Here is a 19,853-nt window from a genome sequence, read left to right as displayed (position 1 = left end):
TTAGTTTATTCGTTTTGCTGCCTTGTTAAACATTTTTCCTTGTCACAGACCTGGCCCATGGGGCTGCTGCCCCAAACAGCAGTCACAGAGAACAGACAAATGTAGAAAAATATAGAATTTATTTAGTCATTATATTAAATGGCTTTTTGTGTTCATTGACATTTCATAGAAATAAATTTATCCCAGACAAGCTCAAAGAACAAATACACCTTAGTGGTGGCTGACAGTTGCAGATTGCAGTTACAGTGTTTGACTTCTGTGTGGTTTCCAGTTTATTTCTGTGCTTGAGCTTAAAGAACTTTATATTTGTGAAAAGAAAGCTGAGTTTATCATTAGGAGGAGTGGCTGCTGTTCTTTTTCTGAATTTTCCAGTACAAAACTGGAACAGGAGTCTCAGGTTTGAAGGAGTGGTTGCCAGCAGCTCTGTCTGTGGTTACAATTCCTTGTTTAGGTGCAGGTGGAAGTTTAGGATTGTGTTGGGTGTGACTCAGAGCTCCATTAGCAAACCTGCATTTAAGGGCAGGCTTGCTCGGGAATTGCATAAGGAATTTGTTAGCTGACACTGCAGGATCAGCTGAGGGCTGTCACCAGGGATGGGTCCAGGGCCAGCACTCACAGTGCTACAGGAAAAGCAGTGGAGTTCAGCTCTGCTCATAAACAACTCACTCCTAAATCAAAGCAAAACACTTCCCCAGAAAAACACTCCAGAGAAATGAATATTCTGGTTTCACCCTGTCATTTTTAGGGTGTGCCTGGCTTATTCTGGCTTGGAGCAAGCCCTGAGTGCCCTGCTGCACGGTGACCAGTGCTCTGAGATCAAAGACAAAGAGCTCATTTACTCAAAATGTAATTGTTTTATCTTGGTAGATTTGAGCTATTTGCAGAAAAAGAGATTTGAAGTTGTTGCTGAGTGTCTCAGTGAGCTGCTTGTTTTCCTCAAGCTCTCCCAGTGCTAAAATAATCAGTCTAAATTCTGAATTACCTTAAGTATTAGCAGCAGGAAGCCAAATGAGAATTTGAAGGAGTATGATAATTACTGGGATGCACATATTCTCCTTGGTGGGACTCCAGAGACTTTATCATACAATTGTGTCATGCAGAGTTTAAACAAATTACTCTATAAATAATACACTTTGTTTAGCCACAAGAAAGTTTCCAGTGGTAAATAGGACAAATTGTCCAAGGTGTGAAAAAAAAAGATTGAAGTTATTTATAACTCACCCTTTTTTGCTTTTTCTTTATAGAGGGGATGGGAGGGTTTTCTCCAAATCCAGTCATTTTGGAGAATAAATTAAATGAACTTCTAATCAAAAGAGTTGTACAAATAAGTGAGGTTTTTTAATATAAAACCTTGTAAAAGAATAGTCTTGGACATTTTATTAGCCAGTGGCTAATATTAGCTAAAATGAGACATTTTATTAGACCTGTGGCAGATCTGGTGTGTATTTGTGGTTTATCTGACTCAGGGTGGTACAAACATGGTCCTTTAGCCTTCAAATGTGACACAACAAAAAACTCCTGCCTTTTGAAATGTGCACGAAAGGACACACCCATTGTGGTGCAGGGGTGACAGGGATCACTGAGGGTGTTTTATGGATTTTTTGAATTAACTGGAAATCACCTTTGCTCTCCCAGGGAAGCAGAGCTGCCCGTGGTGAGGGAGAGACGAAACTGCCTCTGCGACCTCATGAAAGTGCCCAGACCCCAGCTGGTGGCCAAGGTGAGGTGGGAATTTGCTCCAGGGGCTGCTTTTTTCATGGAGGTGTCCCTGAGGATGTTCCCAGCCAGCTGCAGAACACGTGGGATGGCTGGAGCTGCTGCCTGAGGCCCTCCCAGCCCCGTTCCAGGGAGCATTCCAGGCTGGCAGCGCCGCATTCCAGCCACAGATGTGCAGCCACTGCTCCTCTGCCCTTCCTGGGGAAGGGGAAACACAGGAACTTCTCAGTTTCAACAGCAGGATGATGACATGAGGTGGTGCAGACCACAGAATTGCAGCACTGCTGCTGTGGATGAATAGCATACAAAACCATAAAGTGTATATATATACATAAATATATATATATATTTATGTGTAATATATATTTTTAGATAGTTTGGACATGCCCACCCAGCTCAGTATTTCAGAAGTACAGAACGTTCTGCTTTGGTAGAGGTTCTAGAAGAGGTTTTTTAGTGTTTTAAAGAATATGTGTTACTGTGTAGATATAAATATTTATCTTTCTTTAAAGACTCATACTTAAGACACTATGAATACCCTTCAAAGACCTCCTGCTGCTCATAGCAGTGTCTTCACTCATTTTCCAGTTTTTACCATCTGCTTCTAGTACAATTTTAAGAAACCTCAGCTAGAATTTTTATAATTCTGGAAAACAAGAGTCTGAACCTCCTGCCCAGCAAGGAGTTATTTTCAGAACAAAAACTGAGCTGAGTGTTGCTTTTAAAAGTTTTCTAATCAAGTAATAGAATAAGAGATCTTACATGATAAACGCTCTGATCTCAAAAAACTCCTTCTGCTAATCCTTAATTTTTGAAAGCTGAGAGAAGACTGATACTTTAGGAGAGAACTGTCTCTAGGATAAACAAAGTAATAAGAAATATCTAAAATATTAAGAAATAATAATATATAAAATATCTAAAATAATAAAATATAATAAATAATAAAATAACTAAAACAATGTAATAATAAAATATCTAAATTAATAAGAAGTACCTAAATACATCTAAATCCAAGTATCTCTGAGGGAGCTGGTACAGGTGGGATCTGGATGTTTGGTGCTCAGTTTGGAACTTTCCCTCCTGCTTCCCTGCACATCAGCAAACATTCAGTGTAACTTTCAGCACAGAGCTGAGCCTGCAGCTCAGGGTGCCCCTGAGGAGGGGCTGTCCCACCTGTCCCCATGTCCCCAGTGCTGCTCCAGCAGTGGGAGAAGCCAGAGAGGAGGCCAAGCATGGCAGGATAAAAAGGAGAATAAAATTGGCTTCATCTGGAATTAATACTTTCTAAATTACTGCTTTAAATTTTGTACAAATGAAATTTGCTGGAGGGTAGTTCAAGCCATGGGGTTAAAAGGACTAAATATTACAGCTTTATATTTTCTTTTCTGTTTGGGTTAGTTAATTACAGGGCTGGAAGTGCCAGGACAGTCATGCCACAGGGAGCTGCAGTTCCCCCAAAAAATGGCTCAAAATCCCAAATTTCCCTCCAGAAAAATTGAGAATGGGAGGGGGAGGATTTTACCTCCTCCCTGTTGTGCCCAAAGCCCCCCAGGATGGATCCGGGATGGTCTTGGGTCTGGGGTAAATCTGGGATCCCAAATCCTGCCCAGGGAAAATGGGGGGGGTTTAGAGGGAGAGATCTCCCAAATTCCAGGACAAATGGGGAGTTTAGGGGGGTTTTCCTCAATTCCTGTGAAAAAAAGGGGGTTTTCCCCTCCAATTCCCAGGAAAAGCAGGTGGTTTGAGGTTTTTTTTTCCCCTTGTTTCCTGGAAAAAACAAGATTCTCCAATTCCCAGGAAAAACAGGGAGCTGGGGGTTTGTTCTGAGTCTAAAACTCCCCAAAATCTCCCACTTCCAACCCAAAATTCCCCCCTCCCTGGGAATTCCAAGGTGAAGGTGTCGGGTGGGGGGAGCAGGGGACTGCTTGCTCCAAGTGACTTTTCCTTTTTTTCCTCTTCCTTTTCCTTTTCCTTTTCCTTTTCCCTTTTCCTTTCCTTTTCCTTTCTCCCTGGCAGAGTTCAGCATGAGGAGAGCAGGTCCTGCTGCTGCTGGGCTGTCCTGGAGCTCCTCAGTGGTTCCAGGGTGGGAAGAGGCTGAGCTGTGGCTTCCTGATCCATCCTGACACCTGAGCCCTGCACTGCTGGGCAGGAGAGGCAGAGCCTGGCTGAAAGCCCACATGTGCCACAGGAAGACAAAAATCCCTTCTTTTCAGTTTTTAATGTTGCTGTCTGGCAGGTTCTTGTCATGCTCTGTCACACTGAGCTGGCTGGTTTGGTGTCAGGGGTTTGGACCTCCCTGGCTGGAGCCTGTGCTTGTACACACAGCAAGAATTAAACCTGACCTGCTGCACTGATCTCTTCCAAATTTATTTTTCAGAGGTGAGAATGGCAACACTCAGTGATACTGAAATCATCCCCAAGCACCAAGTGTCCCTGTGGAAAAGTCTGTCATTCCTATGTCATTGTCAAACCAAAAAATCCAGGTTTCACTTCAGCTGATGTCAAAGCCTCTCTTAACAACTCTTTATGTAACTTATTCAGACAAATTGTTTTTAAACTCAGTTTTGAAGAAGGTGAGGCAGTTCTTTAAGCAGCTCCAGGACTGCTAAGAGACTCCAGACTGCCAGGACTCCAGCTCATTTCTTCCCCCTACAAAATGAAATCACTCTGAAACTGATCTTTAGTGAGATCAATGTAATGGGGAGGGCAAATGCACAGGCCACATCCTATTGTAATTACACTGTTATGTTATGGCTGTAATTAAATCCCACTATCCCAGTAGTTGAACAGTGGCTGTGTGTGTATTGACACCTCTACAGATGTGAAAGGAAGGGAAAATTCAGGCAGACAAGCTAAAACCAAGCCAGTTTCTCTGTGAAGTAAATGCTGCAAAGTGCAGGCGTTCTGTTCCAACCTGGCTGGCTCAGACTCTGGTTTTGAAGAAAGTAATTATAAATGAGATTATTCAATGCTTCTTAAGGATTCCTGCAAGCTGGACTGGGAGTTGGAATTAGTGGAGCTCACTGACTGTTAATCACAATTTACCAGTCAGACTGAGTGATGTGCAACAGTAAGAGTAGTAATGCACCCAGTAAAAACAACCAGTAATAACTCCTAATGTGCACAGTCAAAAGTAATGCACACAGCATTACCCTGGTGTAACTGTGACCTCCCTTACAAAGGGGTTACTCAGCCCAAAGATTAAATGAACAAAGCACAAATGACTACAAAGTTCTAAACCCCTGAAGAATTTGGTTTTCCTGCACCCAGACACACAGAGAGCAGCACTGCCTCACCTTGCTTTAGTTAAAGTGATAATAATCCTTCCCTTCCCTCAGGTTCAGCGTGGCCAGGTTTGTTTCAAAGGCTCCACCTGTCAAGTCCTGCAAGGGAAGAAGAAGGAAATGAGCTCAGACTCATTTCAGGCTGCAGCAGGTTTGGGTTATTGATTCTTTAGGCCACAGGAGAAAGTCCCATTTGCAGAACTAAGCAAATAAACCAAGGTTCAGGAAAGTTTCTATTCAGAAATTGAAGGTATTTTGAAAATTTAGGGTTCAGATCAGTGTTGGGGGGATATCAGAGAGCTCCTCCCTCTGCAGTGCTGCTCTGGAGCACACAAAGCTCACACAAAGCTCTGCTCTGGTGTTTGCCAACTCTGACATTGGCAGAAAATGGACCAAGGCATTGAGTTGGACAAAACAAGGGGTTTGGGTGGATTCTGAGCACTGGTTAGGTTGTCTGATAAACAAGCCCTTCACCAGGCAGATGAAGTACTCTGCAGAGTTAAAGGTGTTTCCTTTTGAGCCCCAGTCAAGTTATCAGGACAGGAACTGACTACATTTGGTCCTTGAGCAACCTCAGTGATGTCATTAAGAAAACAGGGCAACTTCAGCATTCCTGAGCACCTCCTGCAATCCTGAATTACTGGTCTTAAGCAATGTCACCAAAAAACCCCCCAAAAATTAATGTTTGTGTGGTTGGCCCAGAACAGCAAGAGTGAAATTTTAACTGTGAATGTTTAAGATGGGAAGTAACAGAAAGGGAATCCCCCTGAAACTGGAATTGAAGGAGTTGGAAAAAAAATAACCTGCTTTATAGAGGAGTTAAAAAAAATACATAAGAGACCAGATGCTAAATTAAGTGGGAGAGTTAAAGACAAATCTTTCATTCCCAGAACACAGGAAAAGCCAGGCAGGACTGTACAATGAGAGATTTAACTACAAATTTTCTGAAAACTTTATACAATCAAACTACTTTAATTGCTGTGACAGAAAAATAAAAATCCCTTTCATTTCCAGCCGTTGGAATCCAAGCCAAGGCAGGGCACAAAGCAGCATTTCCAAGCATTTTGCTTTTACCTCCAAGCAAGAGCAAACAGGGAGCACAAACCCTTGGGTGAAGTGGCCCTGAGCAGCTCAAGCCACACTTTGATTCTCTTCAGCAAAAACTCACACAGAGAGCAGAATTCCAGCTCCAGCTGCCTGTGAAGCCATTCTAACATGAGCAAAGATCAGAGGATGCCTCCTTCTTCCAGAAGGATTTGCTCTGGTACCAAAGCCATGCCAGTGCTCACAAGGGAGGAACTGCCTGAAAAAATAAATGAGCCAGTGCTGCTCCAAGTACATGGCCAAGAGAGTCACTTCTTGTAAACAGGCCACTTAATAAACACATCTAATCTGCAAAATCACCCTCTTGGAGCTGCAAAGGAACATGCAGGTTTTGTGTGTGTCAAAAGGAAAAATAATCCCCTACCATGAACAGCAAAATAAAAGCCAATAAAGCCCCTTAAAGCACACATCCTTCTTCAGAAAAGGGTGATGAACTTAGGTTGGTAAAGAACAAGCAAGCAGAAAATGCTCAGTGGCCATCAGGGGAAAAATAGACTGAAATCCCAACTGAAGTCAGAGCCCAGAGTTTGCAGACAAGATGTTGTATAATAGTCTCATTGTAAGGGCTTCACAGATTAAATGTGCTTTAGAACAGGTTGCACAGATGTTTTGTCTGGGGACTTCCACCCACTGTTCTATGCAGTATGAAAAATTAAATTAATTGTAATAGTACTTGCTGATCCAAGAGTTTATCAAGCAGCAGCACAGGATAATGCCCCAAGGCACTCCCAGTCTGACTTTACAACCCAAGTTCTGAGCCCAGAGCTGATCAGGGGGTTGGGAGTGCCAAGTTAAGAGCAGGCTGTGCCAGAGGAGAGGAGATCCAGCTGATCCATCCCTGAAGGGATCAGCACAGCCTCAGAATGTCAGTGTTGTGTGGAGCTGCAGGTTTTTGTTGCTGTCAGAAGGGTTTTTATTGTTTTTTACCGCTCCAATGTATTTGCTATTTTAAATCTTCTGTGTTACAACAGCAGAAGAACTGCTGGTTATCATCTAATGATATTATCAGGGCAATTAAACCAGTTGAAATAAGTTGCCACAGTCAGATAGAGAAGATGCCTCAGAACTGGCAGGACCAAACAAAATGCTTTTTAAGATCTGATTTAAAAACAAAGCCTTTGCCATGCATGGGGCTGCAAATTCTTGGCCCAAAGGAGGCTGAGTGCATGTGCTCATTGGGGTATATTTGGCATGGGCAGGGAAGTACAACAGATCCAGTCCCTTCACAGAAGCTGTCCCTTTTTGTATTCTTAATTTTACCCAATACTCCTGATTTAAATCCCAAAATACCCTGCACAATCAGTCTGATTTTAAAAGCCATTCAACTGTAGAGCAAAAGCTTCTGGGAAACGACACATACAGTGAATAGAAACTCATTTCCCTGAGGAGCAAATGCTGCTCCTGCAGGTGAAGCCAAAGGTGGAACTCACCAGCTTCACACAGATCACGAAGGGTGGAGTTGCATCCCTGAAGTGACACACAGGAATTTTTGGTTTTGGTCTCTCCTGCAGGAGGAAGGGGTACAGAAGCACTCAGGTTACTTGCTAGCTTGGTTTTAGGAGCTGCTAAACTCTAAAAGGGGAAAAAAATGTGTTGAGCTGTGATGCTGAAGAGACCTTGCTCATTCTCTGCCTGTGTTTCAGTGCCTGTCACATTTCAGTGCAGTTGTGTGAAGTTACACCAAATCTGAATTTCTGTTCCCAAGAGGAGCAGCTCTCACTGCTCCTCACCTCCAAGTTCTACTTCAGCCCTTTCCCAAACCATTCCCTCTTTGATCTGATGGCAATGTGTGCAGCTTCAATGGCTTGTCCCATAACAAACTGTTACTCTTTTTTTGGTTAATTTTTTGCCATTTTAGTGAACTGCATCCATTCCTGTGCCCTCAGACAGCATCAGACAGGCACCAGTGCAGAGAGAGGAGGATCTCTCTCTCCTGCTGGGAGCTGTGAAAGGGCTAAAGCTCAACTGGGACTTCACCCCAGATCCAAGCTGCAGGATTTTCCAAGGATTCACAACAGCTGCAGTACAATCTTTACAGCTGATCTGAGAAAATGGGTTTGTTTCAGGAAGACCAATGCCCAGGATGTGTGTCAGTCACACTGACAGCATTACTGAGCTGCTGGGCAGTGGCTCCCCAGTATTCCAGGCTGAAATGCTGATCCCATTTGCTCCCATGCAGCTCAAAGCACTCAGTGTTTTCCCAGTATGGAATTGTACTCCAGGCTAAGCACAAGCTGTACCTGAGGAGGGGCACTCCTGGCCCTCCTTCCCTCAGTCCCACTCCCATCAGACACAAGGATCTGGCAAGCTCAGGGTAATTTGATTCACAAGAAAACTTGTTGGAAAACTTTAAATTTTTAGTGTTCCTTCCCATTATCCACCATAAACCGAATTCTGCTCCCATTTAGAAGACACACCAGTCAGTGAAGACTGTTTTACCCCATCATCAGGATCCTTTCAGAATAAGTATTTTTGTCTTTCTAAACTGACTTCACTGAGTGTGAAGCTGACAGTCCTGGCTCCAGTTTGCATTCCAGTGTCCGCTCCCAGCCCTCCTTCTGTCACAACCTCTCTACCAAAATGAGCTGCTGGACAACACAAGATCAGTGACAAATTCCATCATCACATTCCCCAGGACACTTCTAGATCACAATAAAGAATGCAAGAGTGCTTATAACTCACCTCAGACTCCTCATAAGTGTAGAATCCTTTTGTTATTTTCTTTTCATCAACATCACAAAATGCAGTTACCTGGAAAACAGCAGCAGAACGTTTCAGTAGCACCATTTCACCTGTAATGTAGCTGTGAGCAGAGCTGCAGGCATGGGAGTGGGGCAAAGCCCCCTGGGCCTCCTTTGGAGCTTAAACCCTGATTAAATCCTTCCTGGGTCTGTCTCAAGGAGTGGAGAAAATTCTGCAGGTGTCTATGAGCACATTCTGATCTAAGTCACTGACTGCATAAGGGAACACCACCAACCCCATCCTCAGGGAGTAAACTCATCCCAGAGACCAATTTCCTCATTTTGGCACTCCACTAACACCCAGGATGAGATGCAATAAAAGCCTCTCTCTTCCTGTCCCCCCAAGCATGGGATGTACCCCCAGACACCTCAGGACCACTGCTCTGGGTGCTCTGCAGTACCAGCCTCAATTCCAGGGCACAGCACACCAAATCTGGGAATTCCTATGGTTCTGGACTTCAATTTCAACTGAAAAGTTCAGCAGATCTGATGTTTAAGCACAAATAATTACTGCTTCACTTTGCTTATTCTTTACTAGAGTTATGAAAGCATTATTTGCAGCCCTAGGTGCCAGATATTTCAGATGGGTTTTTATTTGCATTCCTCATAAATATGCAGGCAGAACAAATGCCTGCCATCTAAAATACACAGTGGCCTCATTTTTGAGAGCCACTAGGTTGCCAGGAACATTTTGGAAGACTTTTTAAAATAAACATGGCTATGTTTTCCTCTGACTTCCGTTGGATCTATCCACATTATCTACATGGAGCTCTTATGCTGAAGCAGAGCAGTTGAGATAGTTAAGGTCATACAGAAATCAATTATTCTGGTGAAAGCTGGATAGCAGCTTTCATATCTTTTTAATTGCTGCATTAAAAATTGATTAACAACACTTACTGCTGAGAAAATCTGAAAAGCCAAACAGCTGTTTATTAATTTATTAAGTTAGAGAAGGCTGAAAATGTTGGCTGGCTTTCCATGTCTAAAATCTCTCTCACACATTTTCTTCCTGTGATTAAGATGGTTTTCTTTTACCTAAAGTGACCTCATTCTGTTTGTGTAGAGGGTTTTTCTACTACCATAATATCACTTCCTTCATTAAACATCAATGGCAAGAGAATGCAAACAAAAGTATCAAGGGACTGCAAATAAGGCAGCAAAGCACCAGTGTCCAAAGCAATGAGGGAAATGAGGGGATAAACTGGGCAGGGACAGACCTTGGAACCCCTTAGAGAGACACAGGGAGACCTGGAGAAGACAAAACAGGCACCAAAAGAAGAACAGAACATTAAGGCAATATGGAATTTGCACTCTGGGGCTGTGTGAGTGAGGAATCACATCAGGAGCACAGCCAGAATTTGCTTTGGGGTTACACAAAGGACATGAGCCCTGTGTCAGCACTGGAATGGGAATGGAAGGGAAGGAGGAATTCAGGAAGGTGCTGGAGATTGTACAAGGTGTTGGTGGCCGGAGCAGCTGGGTTACACAAGCAGCTCCTGCACAGATGAATCCACTTTACATCCCTGGCCCCATTTCCATGCCCACTGCAATGCTTTGGGGTAGCTGGAAATTCAGATTCTGTGGATGTGTATACACACACAGATCTATAAATATGTGTGTACATGAAGGGAACCAGTAGAAGTCACTGTGGGAAGAGAAGTTCCCTGGCTTCATTCTCTTCATTCTGTGCTAACCACCTTTAAAATTCTCCAATATTCAGCAAATCTCAGTCCTACCACTTGTGTTTTACTGCCCTGGAAGCTGTGATCATAACGAACAATATTTAGCAAGATGTGCCTTCAACCCAACAGAGTTCTAGGAACAAAGTCCAATATGTTGATTTACTGTCCAATAAATGAAGCTATTTTTGGAGCTGATTATGCTCTTATAGATAATAAAAGCCAAAATAAACCACCAAAACTTATGACACAAGGTAAACAGAAATTCCATTTACACGTCCCTGTCAGTAACTGAGAATTCAGCTGCAAGATCTGTGCTGGAAAGTTTCACTGTTCACCCTCAGTGTGTTATAACCCAGTTAACAGAAACCCCTGAGTGGTGCCTGGACTTCTCAGCATGAATCAATTCCTCCCCAGTATCTAATCTCAATCTCTGTCAGTTTAGAACCATTTCTCCTTGTCCTGTCACTACATCCCCATGTAAACAGTCTCTCTCCAAAGGCACTTCTTGTACCACTAAATTGCCATTAATTCCAATTCTCCCTCTCACTCCATCACTCCAATTTCTGGGTGTAGAAAACTCTGCCCTTTCCCAACCCCCAAAACACCCCACACAAACCCCTCAGTGAAAAAAAGAACACAGGTGAGCCTGTGACAAATTTCCCTTTTTGATGCAAAGAGCTCAAACCCTTTTTGTTATCACTGAGGTATTTCCCTGTATAATTCTCAATGGGCTCAGGCAGCTTAGCCCTGGTATTTACAGTAGTAAAAAACAGGTCAGACTTGAATGGGTGCTTTTCCTGCAGCCTGCACACCATGTGGGTGGGCCAAAATGTAAGGCAGCTCTTTTTCTGACACACACTATTTATTTTCCAATTAAAGCAAAGCTGTGTTTGGAGTCTAAATACAGGACTTAGGCACAGTTGTTTATCCTATAAGGAGAAGCCAGGGCATCAGGCTTATGGGAGTTATTTACTTTATACACTATCAGGATAAACCCAGAGACACCTATTTATTTTCCTGCATTAATGGCTTTCTTTCTTGGAGCTTTTATGAAGAACATCTATCCACACATGAACTCCTATCTCCCTGTGAGAAACCATGAATTATAAAGCCATAAAGGAGTCTCCATTTGCTTGTTTTTTTCCCCCCCTCTCCTTTTAGCAAAATTACTCTTTGGCAGTATGACACACTGAGTCCTCAGATCACACTTCAGTATTACTAAAATATATGAATTATTACATGGTTTTGTTTTAAACATGTATAAAAATCTGCACAATTACAAAAATTCCAAAGGAAAGGACGCTGCTAATTCTCTCAGCTCAGAAGTGGAGGAGACAGCTGGGTCTCTGCCAGAGCCAAGCTAAGGAACTACTGTAAGACATTTTTATAAATATGGATTGCAACTAACAGTGGTGTAAGGGGAAAAGGAGAAATTGCCTTCTCCCTCCTAAGAGAAAGTTTACATTGCTGAAAAGATAAGATATTAACTCAGAAACAACCTCTGCTGGGGGAAGACACGTTTGAGGAAGATAAAAGCCCTTTTCTGGCTGCTCTTCCTAATAAACACAGGGGCTCAGCAGGGCCAGGCTGGGGCTATCAGACCTCCCTGGGGAAAGGAGATGGAAGGCAGCAGATCCTCCTCCAGTGACAGAAGGGTGCCGTGGGGTGCAGCTGGGGCTACCTGCCTGCTGCAGCTCTGCTGGGATTGCACAACCACCATTTAATTGTTTGTTTCCTGTGTGACTGGTTGGGTACTGCAGACGGTGTTTCCTCACACTTCCCATTCCACTCAGATTTCATAATGGAAAAACTGAAAGGTTTCATCAGCTTAATGATGTCCTTTTATGGTGAATGGTCTTCACAGGATTTTATTTCCCCCATCTTGTTTTCACCTGGGGTCTGTAAAAGCCGTTTACAGAAAGCAACAACCTGCAATCAGCACATTCTCAGGTCTGGAAGGACATGAGAGGCAAGTTCCACATGGGAGAGTGAATAACTGAGTGGAACTTGACAGAAAACTGGAAAACCCTTCCAATAAATGGTCACCTGCACACTGTGATTTCCCCTTCCTCCTAACATCAGCTGGTGTCCTCAGAGTCACCTCCAAAGAGACAAAGGTGAGACAAAGACACCTCAAAATCCTACTGAGCAAAATCCAGAGACAACCTGCAAAATCCTACTGAGCAGATCTTCCCTACTGCATTCCCTCCCCATCTCATGGAATCCCACAGCTGTTTTAAACTTCTAGTGAACCCTGTTAATTCTTCTATTTATAATTCTTTCATTGAAGCTTGTAGAAAGCCTCAGGAGCATGTTAATATACATCTCTGCAAGAGCAAAATCAATTTTGGCCATTCATGTCAAAACAAAGCAACTGAAAGCATTACAATGCAAGTTCACATAGATACAGCTAATGAAAAAACAGGACAAGAGCCACACAGGGGCATGAACAGCTTCTGCCATGCCATGGAAGCACCAGCCACAATCTGAGTGATTTTCTGTACCAGGAGCTGCTTTTATTTCCCCTCTTTAGCACTACAGCCAGGACAGTAACTGGGGATATCTTTAAATCCCAAGAATGCATTTCATTATTCCATTTAGACACCATTCCACTGAAAACAGCAGCAGCTTCCCCTTTTTGCACATATCCACAACAAAATCAGTGGAGAATTTTAACACCAGAATCCAACATGCAAAATCAGCTGCTGAACACTGGATATGAGACATTTCCCTTGTTATGTACAACACACACCTGCCTTCATAGGTGTGGGACCTCACTGCCAGAGACTCATCCCTGCAGAGGAAATCTGAGTGATGCCAGGCACCTTTTGGCTGTGCACAGCTCTGTGCTGACAAAACAGAGCTTGCAAACAGCACTTCCTCCCACATGGAAAAAACAGGGAGTTTTCCTGGCCAAGAAGCATTCACTACAGCCCAAAATAAAGCCTTGATTTACCCCATGTCGTTTTAGGAGGTTTATACCTGGATTTAAGGGAAACTTTCAAATTTCATCTCTTTCCTTGTTCTAGAGGCTTTTAACTTGCTTTCACTCTGCCACTCCACTGTGGAGGTGGGTGTAACATTCTCCTCTTTACTCATGTTTCCTTGCTTTCCATGCCCCCACTCCAGGCTCTGATAGTGCCACTCACACACTTTCAGAATGGTTAAAATGCTGCAAAATGTGAGCATTTCTTGGCAGTGGGGATGAGCTGAAGGACCAGAGCTGCAACACAAGGTTTGGTGATGGTGCTCTTGGAAAAAGGCAAAGGGAACCCAATGGATGACTTTAAATGGTCGATGAGCCAAGGAAAAGGGCCTTCAAAAGACTTTGTCTGTTGTCACAGAGGAATGGCATGGCCTGGCTGTGTACAAGCACTGTTTCCAGCCCACTAATGAGCTGATGCTTATTTGGGCCTTTCCCCTGCTTTTCCATGAGCCACTGGAACTCTATTTTCAGCCATCGGAAATGACACAAAATGTTAATGCTCAAGTTCTCCTTTTAGCTGAAGTCTGATGGAGAATAAAAGAGCAGACAAGACAGCTCAGAAACCCCCCAGGCACATGGAGCATCCCAAAAAACATTTGGTTTCCATCTTCAGCTGCAAATTATAGACACAACGGATGTGTTTTAAACAAAAAAAGGCCTGTTTGACTTCATCCTTGCAGAAATGCTAATACTGAACCACTGTCAGCAGTGTGAATCAAGAAGGGGACAGCCAGGAAGCAGAATTTCCCTAAGAATACTGAGATCATGGTAATTAATTCATAAAAAAACCTACTAGTGGAATAATTTTTTTCGTGTGTTGCTGTTTAGCAAAAATCCTGAGCCTTGGATTTTTGCCTGACTCCTTTGGAGACAAAGCATCATTTTAATATTCAGTATACAGACGGCTGAGGGAAAAGGGAGAATTGCTGAGGTGTCCTTTTCTCTTTTAACATAACCACAGCTCACATTCACACTGTTTCCCAAACAAACTAAAGTAATAATTTGTTAGTGAGTATGAACACAGACAGACTGCTGCTTCCTGGAATTGCCTGAATTTTGTTTTCTAAGAAACAATGCTCTTTGGCACAGGGCAGAGCTGGGCTTTTCAACATCCCACAAAGACCTTGTCAGCAGAAGAAATGCAATTGCTTTGTTTACCAGGTTCTAAAAATACTAGAAACATTCTTTTTTGCTTGAAAAAGATGTTTTCTTACACACCCTAAGCCTGACAGTTCAAATGATTTAATTCTCTTCCTGAGGATTTAGTAGAGTCCAGGTTTGTTTCAAAATTACAAAATAATACAAGATGTATGTAGGAGGGGTTTTTTGAGGTTTTTTTTTTTTTTTATCCTAGGAGTGTGTGTCCCAAATTTTCTGCAGGTACTTGGTGCCAATTGAGAAAACAACCCTGCAGTGACTCCACAGTCCAGCCAAAGTCAGTCAGGACTTCTGATGAAATTCTGCATCTCGATAAAAGTATGCAGACAAACAAAGCATAGGTGAAATCTCAGGAGCCTAAACTGACTTAAAGTATTAAACCAACTAAAATTAAGTTTAGACAGCTATATTCTAAACTTAATTTTAGTTGGCTTTATACTTTTATAGGTTTTTATATCTATAAATAAAATATAATCGTCACTATTATTATTATATATAATCATGAAATAATATATAGAATATAAATGTCATAATAAATCAACAAATAAAAAAATCATATTTAATGGACAGGTCTGTCCTCTCTGAATAAAGCAACTGATTCATTTAATGTCTTTTCATCCAGCTCACCCACTGCCACATGATGGCAATGACTGAGGGATGGCTGTGCATTGGCACTGGAATATCAAGCAGGAAATTCAGTTCAGTTTTTACTTTGTACATTTACTCCCATGCCTCTTCAGTAATTCTAACTGTGTGTATACAAATGTCTTCTATTTTTTTATATGTGTGTGGTCTGAGGGCCACAACATTAATCAGGTTTTTATATGTATTTGTCATTTTGTCTTCCCATCTATATTCTTAAGAAAAGAAAAACACATGCAGCAATAAAATGAATGTTCTGTAGCTCTTTATAAGAAACAGCCATTTGACATTAGCCCTAAAGCCTTTATCTAACACAAAGTTATTGCACACAAGAATATGTTATAAAAATAAGGTATTTAGACTTTTGGACAAATCTATCCTGAGAAATATCTGCCACTGCCAAATCCCAGCATTTTCAGCTGAATGTGAACGGGACAGCCACGTCCAGCAGCTTCTGCTCACCCCTTCAGCCCACACCAAGCCCTTTTTTTGGCAATCAAATCCTTTTTGGCAATCAATCCCTTTCCAAAGGGAGTCACAGCGGCCAGGGACGTGTCCAGTATCCACTTTGGAACTGGGCAAATATTACACAGCTATGGATGACCCTGGGCAAGGGAGTTCAGCACCATACAACCCAAATAAAGAGTTGCTCTACTCACCCTGGGAACCTGCTAACTACAGCTGTGTCTCACCCTCCACTGTGCTTACCAGGGATATGGTGCATTTCTTGCTCTCCATGCCCACCATGAGCTCTAAATAAAATACCATGGCATTTTAAAAGAAGAAATACATCACACAGAATATTGAGAATTGCCCCAGTTTGATTAATTATCAACTACAACTTTGGGGACAAAATCTCTTATGAGAATTTTGCTGGGTTAGATTAGAAGAATATGAAGAAGAAGAAGTGGGTTTGTACAAACGTCACTTTCCAGCTCACCTTTTTCTGATTAGCTGGTGACAAGCTCCTGTAGAGCTTCTTGCCTTGCTTGCCAGCATTCCAAATGGTGAATGATGTCCAGGAGCTCAGGACTCTGTCCTCGAGGAACCTGACTCGGTGATTCCAGATGGTTTCCCTGGAGAGTTGGAAAAAAGGGCAGATTTTGTTCTAGCATTATTATAGAGCTATGTGCACATGTACACACTCACCTACAGGTAAACCTGACCAAAGGGATTCATATAATTCCCCAAAAAAAATTCTAAAAATCACATCAGAACATTAGGCTGGAAATTTCTGAGGGAAGTGTAGAAAAGAAATTCCGTGGAAGTTCTCACACAAAAAACATTTGGTCAGGTTTACAGCCTTAGACACTGAAGAGCTCCTGACATCTTCCACAAGTTCAAGACAGGTTCTCAGAAAGAGAAAACAATGTCAAGGAAAGCAGTTTGTTCATGGTCCATTTCTCCCAACTGGCAAATCCACTTGGACAAATACAGCTTTTTTTTGTGTGTGTGTTCTAGCCCATAATGCAATATTTAAGACTGCAACATTTATCATGGATTAAAGAAAACTGCCTGCTGTTAAAAACATCTGCTTTATTTCCAGCATTCATTTAATATTCATTAACTAGGAACCCACCTCAGCCTTATTAAACAGTTTCCTAGACAGAATAAATTGATTTCCTCAATTTGACAAATGATACTTCCCAACATCCATCTCTGAACAAGGCGCCTTGAGCTGTAACTTTCTTTCCCAGGAAATTCTGATGAACCCCTAGTGGTGTCTCCTTATTTAAGGCAAACTTCAAGTGGAGTTTTCCATTTTCTTGTTTGCATCATTCCTTCACAGTCCCAGTTACATTCTGAAGACCACACAACCCTCATAGGACCCAGTGACCCCACTTCACTTCAGCACAGCCAGATCCTGCTCACTTCATCCTTCACCACTGATCCTGCTCTGATAACTTGGAAAAGACCTCGTGCACAAATAAAATTTCCTCACAGCTCCAAGGATGATGGCTCTGCACCAGCATTTCAACTAATGGGGAAAAAGAAAATTTTGGATTTGATCAAAAATCTCTTTTAATGCAACCACAAGATGCATTCCTGCTGAAAAGCTTTAAGTGCTGCTGGCATCCTTTGACACTTGCCTTTTTCCATGTTCATGAGAGCATACTGCAGTCCCAAAGGAAAGTTTAAGAAACAAAATATGAAGGTCAAGTATTTTTCCAGGATCACTTTACTAGGCATTTTAGAATTTCTGTGTGCATCTAAAAAGGAAGATTATTGCTTTGCACATAAATGGAAAGCTTTTAAAAGTGATTTTCCTTTGAAATGTGACTTCAGAAAGATAACACCATATTACATTCTAAAGGAACTTCAGAATCTGTTCTGTTGGCTTGAGTGGCACTGGCAAGTTTCTTTTCCACTTGAGTTTACAACATTAAAGAAACTAAATTAAAAAACCAGGCAGCCTTACAAGGCATGAAGAGAACTTGTAACAAATTTCTAGGTGCAAACACTGCAATCTACCTCCAGGCTTATAAAAGATGATTTTATTTTCATGAAGCTGTCCCAGCACAGCAGTGCTGGCTCTTCCAGACAGTTGTGGTTGCTGTCTAGGCCATGAGACCCTCAGTGCCCTACTGAGGTAAAATTCATTCAGACCAAATCTCAGAGCTGTTAATCACACATGAAGATTTCAGACTGAAGGAGATTTACTGACTCGTCTCACCTATCAATGTTCTCCTGGAAAAGCAAGTGGGGAAAGCTTGTAAGAAAACTGCACTCTGAAATAAAAGGGTATGAAAGGTATTAAACTCCAGATTAATTGGGTTGTTGTTCAACCACAAGAATATTGTCAGACAGCTTCATTTAACAACAATAAAAAACTTTCTTAAATATGTACTTTGTTGTAAAAACAAAGCCAGTATACCCAGCAGTTGGGATGTTTTGCTTGCATCACTATGAGCCATTCTTATGACAATGCCCACAGAAAAGCATTTGAAGCTCACATTGTTGTGGTGTTGTGAGGGTCCCAGGACAAGGTGAGAGATGAGAATTGACTCCAAGTTCTCAGAAGGATGATATGATATATGATATATGATATATGATATATGATATATGATATATGATATGAAAAGGAAAGAAAATTATATATTAAAACTATACTAAAGAAAGAGAAAGGAGACATCAGAAGGCTAGAACAGAATGATAATTAAAACCTGTGACTGACCAGAATCCCAACAGAGCTGGACTGGGATTGGTCATTAATTAAAAACAATTCACATGGAACCAATCAAAGATGCACCTGCTGGTAAGTAACCTCCAAACCACATTCCAAGCAATCAGATAATTATTGTTTACATTTCTTTTCTGAGGCTTCTCAGCTTCTCAGGAGAAAAATCCTGGCGAAGGGATTTTTCATAAAATATCACAGTGACACTCACACCTCCATATTGTGTGTTTTCAATGAAAAAATTCTATCAAACACTTTGAAGTCTTGAGTTAACCCTGAAATACTGTTAACAGTGCAAGCTGAGATACCAGATAAACACAGAACTGAGGGGAGACGTTAGAGTGGCACTCACAGGCTTCATCTTTGTGAGAACTCCCTCTGCACAAACAATCCCACAGGCTGAGGCAGAAGGAGCTTACAGGTGTCAAAGGAGAGAGTTTCGGTTATTCCCTTCAGGTTTCTGGTTCACCTAAGTTGCCACTTTTTTTTTTTTTTTTTTTTTTTTGATGTTTCCAGAAGAGATAACTGGGATTCCTGCCTCGAGGGATAAGGGAATGCCATTTTCCCATCCTTCAGCAGCCAGTGCAGGTGCAGCAGACAGGAGCTGCAGCAACGTGCAAAGGGTAATTAAAGAAAACGCCTGAAACGATCCAGAAGTTGTACAAACCACTACTCAGAGATGATTCTCACAGCCATTTTCAGATTATGCATCATTACATATTCACAGCCACCAGCAAAACCTAGGAGGTATTATTACTCTGCATCACTCCAAATCAAGGCAGCTTTTCCTACCCATCTCACAAAAGATTAGAGTAAGCAATTTGCAGCAGCCTTTAGTACCATGTCCAAGCCTGTATTCAGTTCACAAGATTTTCCTCAGCCAGAAGGTGGGACAAAATTCTTCTCAATGTACAAATTTGTCCCCATATCCTAATGCTCTTTCTTGACCCCAAATCTTGAAATACATTATTTCCCCCGTTCCTTTCATTTTGTTGTCACAAGTTTGTAAAAGAAATGTTAGGAGTATTTCCACTCAAAATGTCATTCTGGAGGCTCACATAATGTTCCTCAGATCTCACTTGCCCTGGCCCCTGAATGCTCATCAGTTATGGAGCCTAGGAGGAAGAAGAGGAGCCAAAATCCTGCAGGAGTGAAACGAGGGTATTCATGCAGAGGGTGAGAATGACTACACCGTGTGTTCCTCAGCCCCAAGTTGTTATTACCAGACCATCCACCCAAGTAATGCAACAATGGAGCTCTGTTAAAAATGTGTGGTGACCCTACTGACTGAATACAGGAGTCAAGAAACATCTGCTCTACTCCTATTTTGAAATGAAAGATAATGTGACAATAAAAGCAACA

At 42.0% G+C, this 19,853-nt stretch overlaps 2 protein-coding genes across 2 annotated transcripts in view; one reads left to right on the top strand and one right to left on the bottom strand.

Moving 5' to 3' along the window:
* TBCD (tubulin folding cofactor D) overlaps positions 1 to 4,070 on the top strand; it is a 125,228-nt gene extending 121,158 nt beyond the window's left edge. Inside the window, exons 39-40 of the mRNA XM_036394383.2 lie at positions 1,636 to 1,720; positions 3,733 to 4,070. Of these exons, the coding sequence (XP_036250276.1) occupies positions 1,636 to 1,720; positions 3,733 to 3,744 (97 nt within the window). The 3' untranslated portion in view covers positions 3,745 to 4,070. The remainder of the gene's footprint in view (positions 1 to 1,635; positions 1,721 to 3,732) is intronic.
* The window catches only part of B3GNTL1 (UDP-GlcNAc:betaGal beta-1,3-N-acetylglucosaminyltransferase like 1), a 108,390-nt gene continuing 88,637 nt past the window's right edge, over positions 101 to 19,853 (bottom strand). The window contains exons 9-13 of the mRNA XM_054516848.1: positions 16,254 to 16,389; positions 8,787 to 8,855; positions 7,535 to 7,609; positions 5,013 to 5,099; positions 101 to 2,003 (exon numbers count right to left, since the gene is read on the bottom strand). Of these exons, the coding sequence (XP_054372823.1) occupies positions 5,019 to 5,099; positions 7,535 to 7,609; positions 8,787 to 8,855; positions 16,254 to 16,389 (361 nt within the window). The 3' untranslated portion in view covers positions 101 to 2,003; positions 5,013 to 5,018. The remainder of the gene's footprint in view (positions 2,004 to 5,012; positions 5,100 to 7,534; positions 7,610 to 8,786; positions 8,856 to 16,253; positions 16,390 to 19,853) is intronic.

This window comes from Molothrus ater, chromosome 19, assembly GCF_012460135.2.
Source record: "Molothrus ater isolate BHLD 08-10-18 breed brown headed cowbird chromosome 19, BPBGC_Mater_1.1, whole genome shotgun sequence".
NCBI lineage: Eukaryota > Metazoa > Chordata > Aves > Passeriformes > Icteridae > Molothrus > Molothrus ater.
The sequence above is the reverse complement of the archived record's forward strand: the minus strand, read 5'-3'. Positions and strand labels throughout refer to the sequence as shown.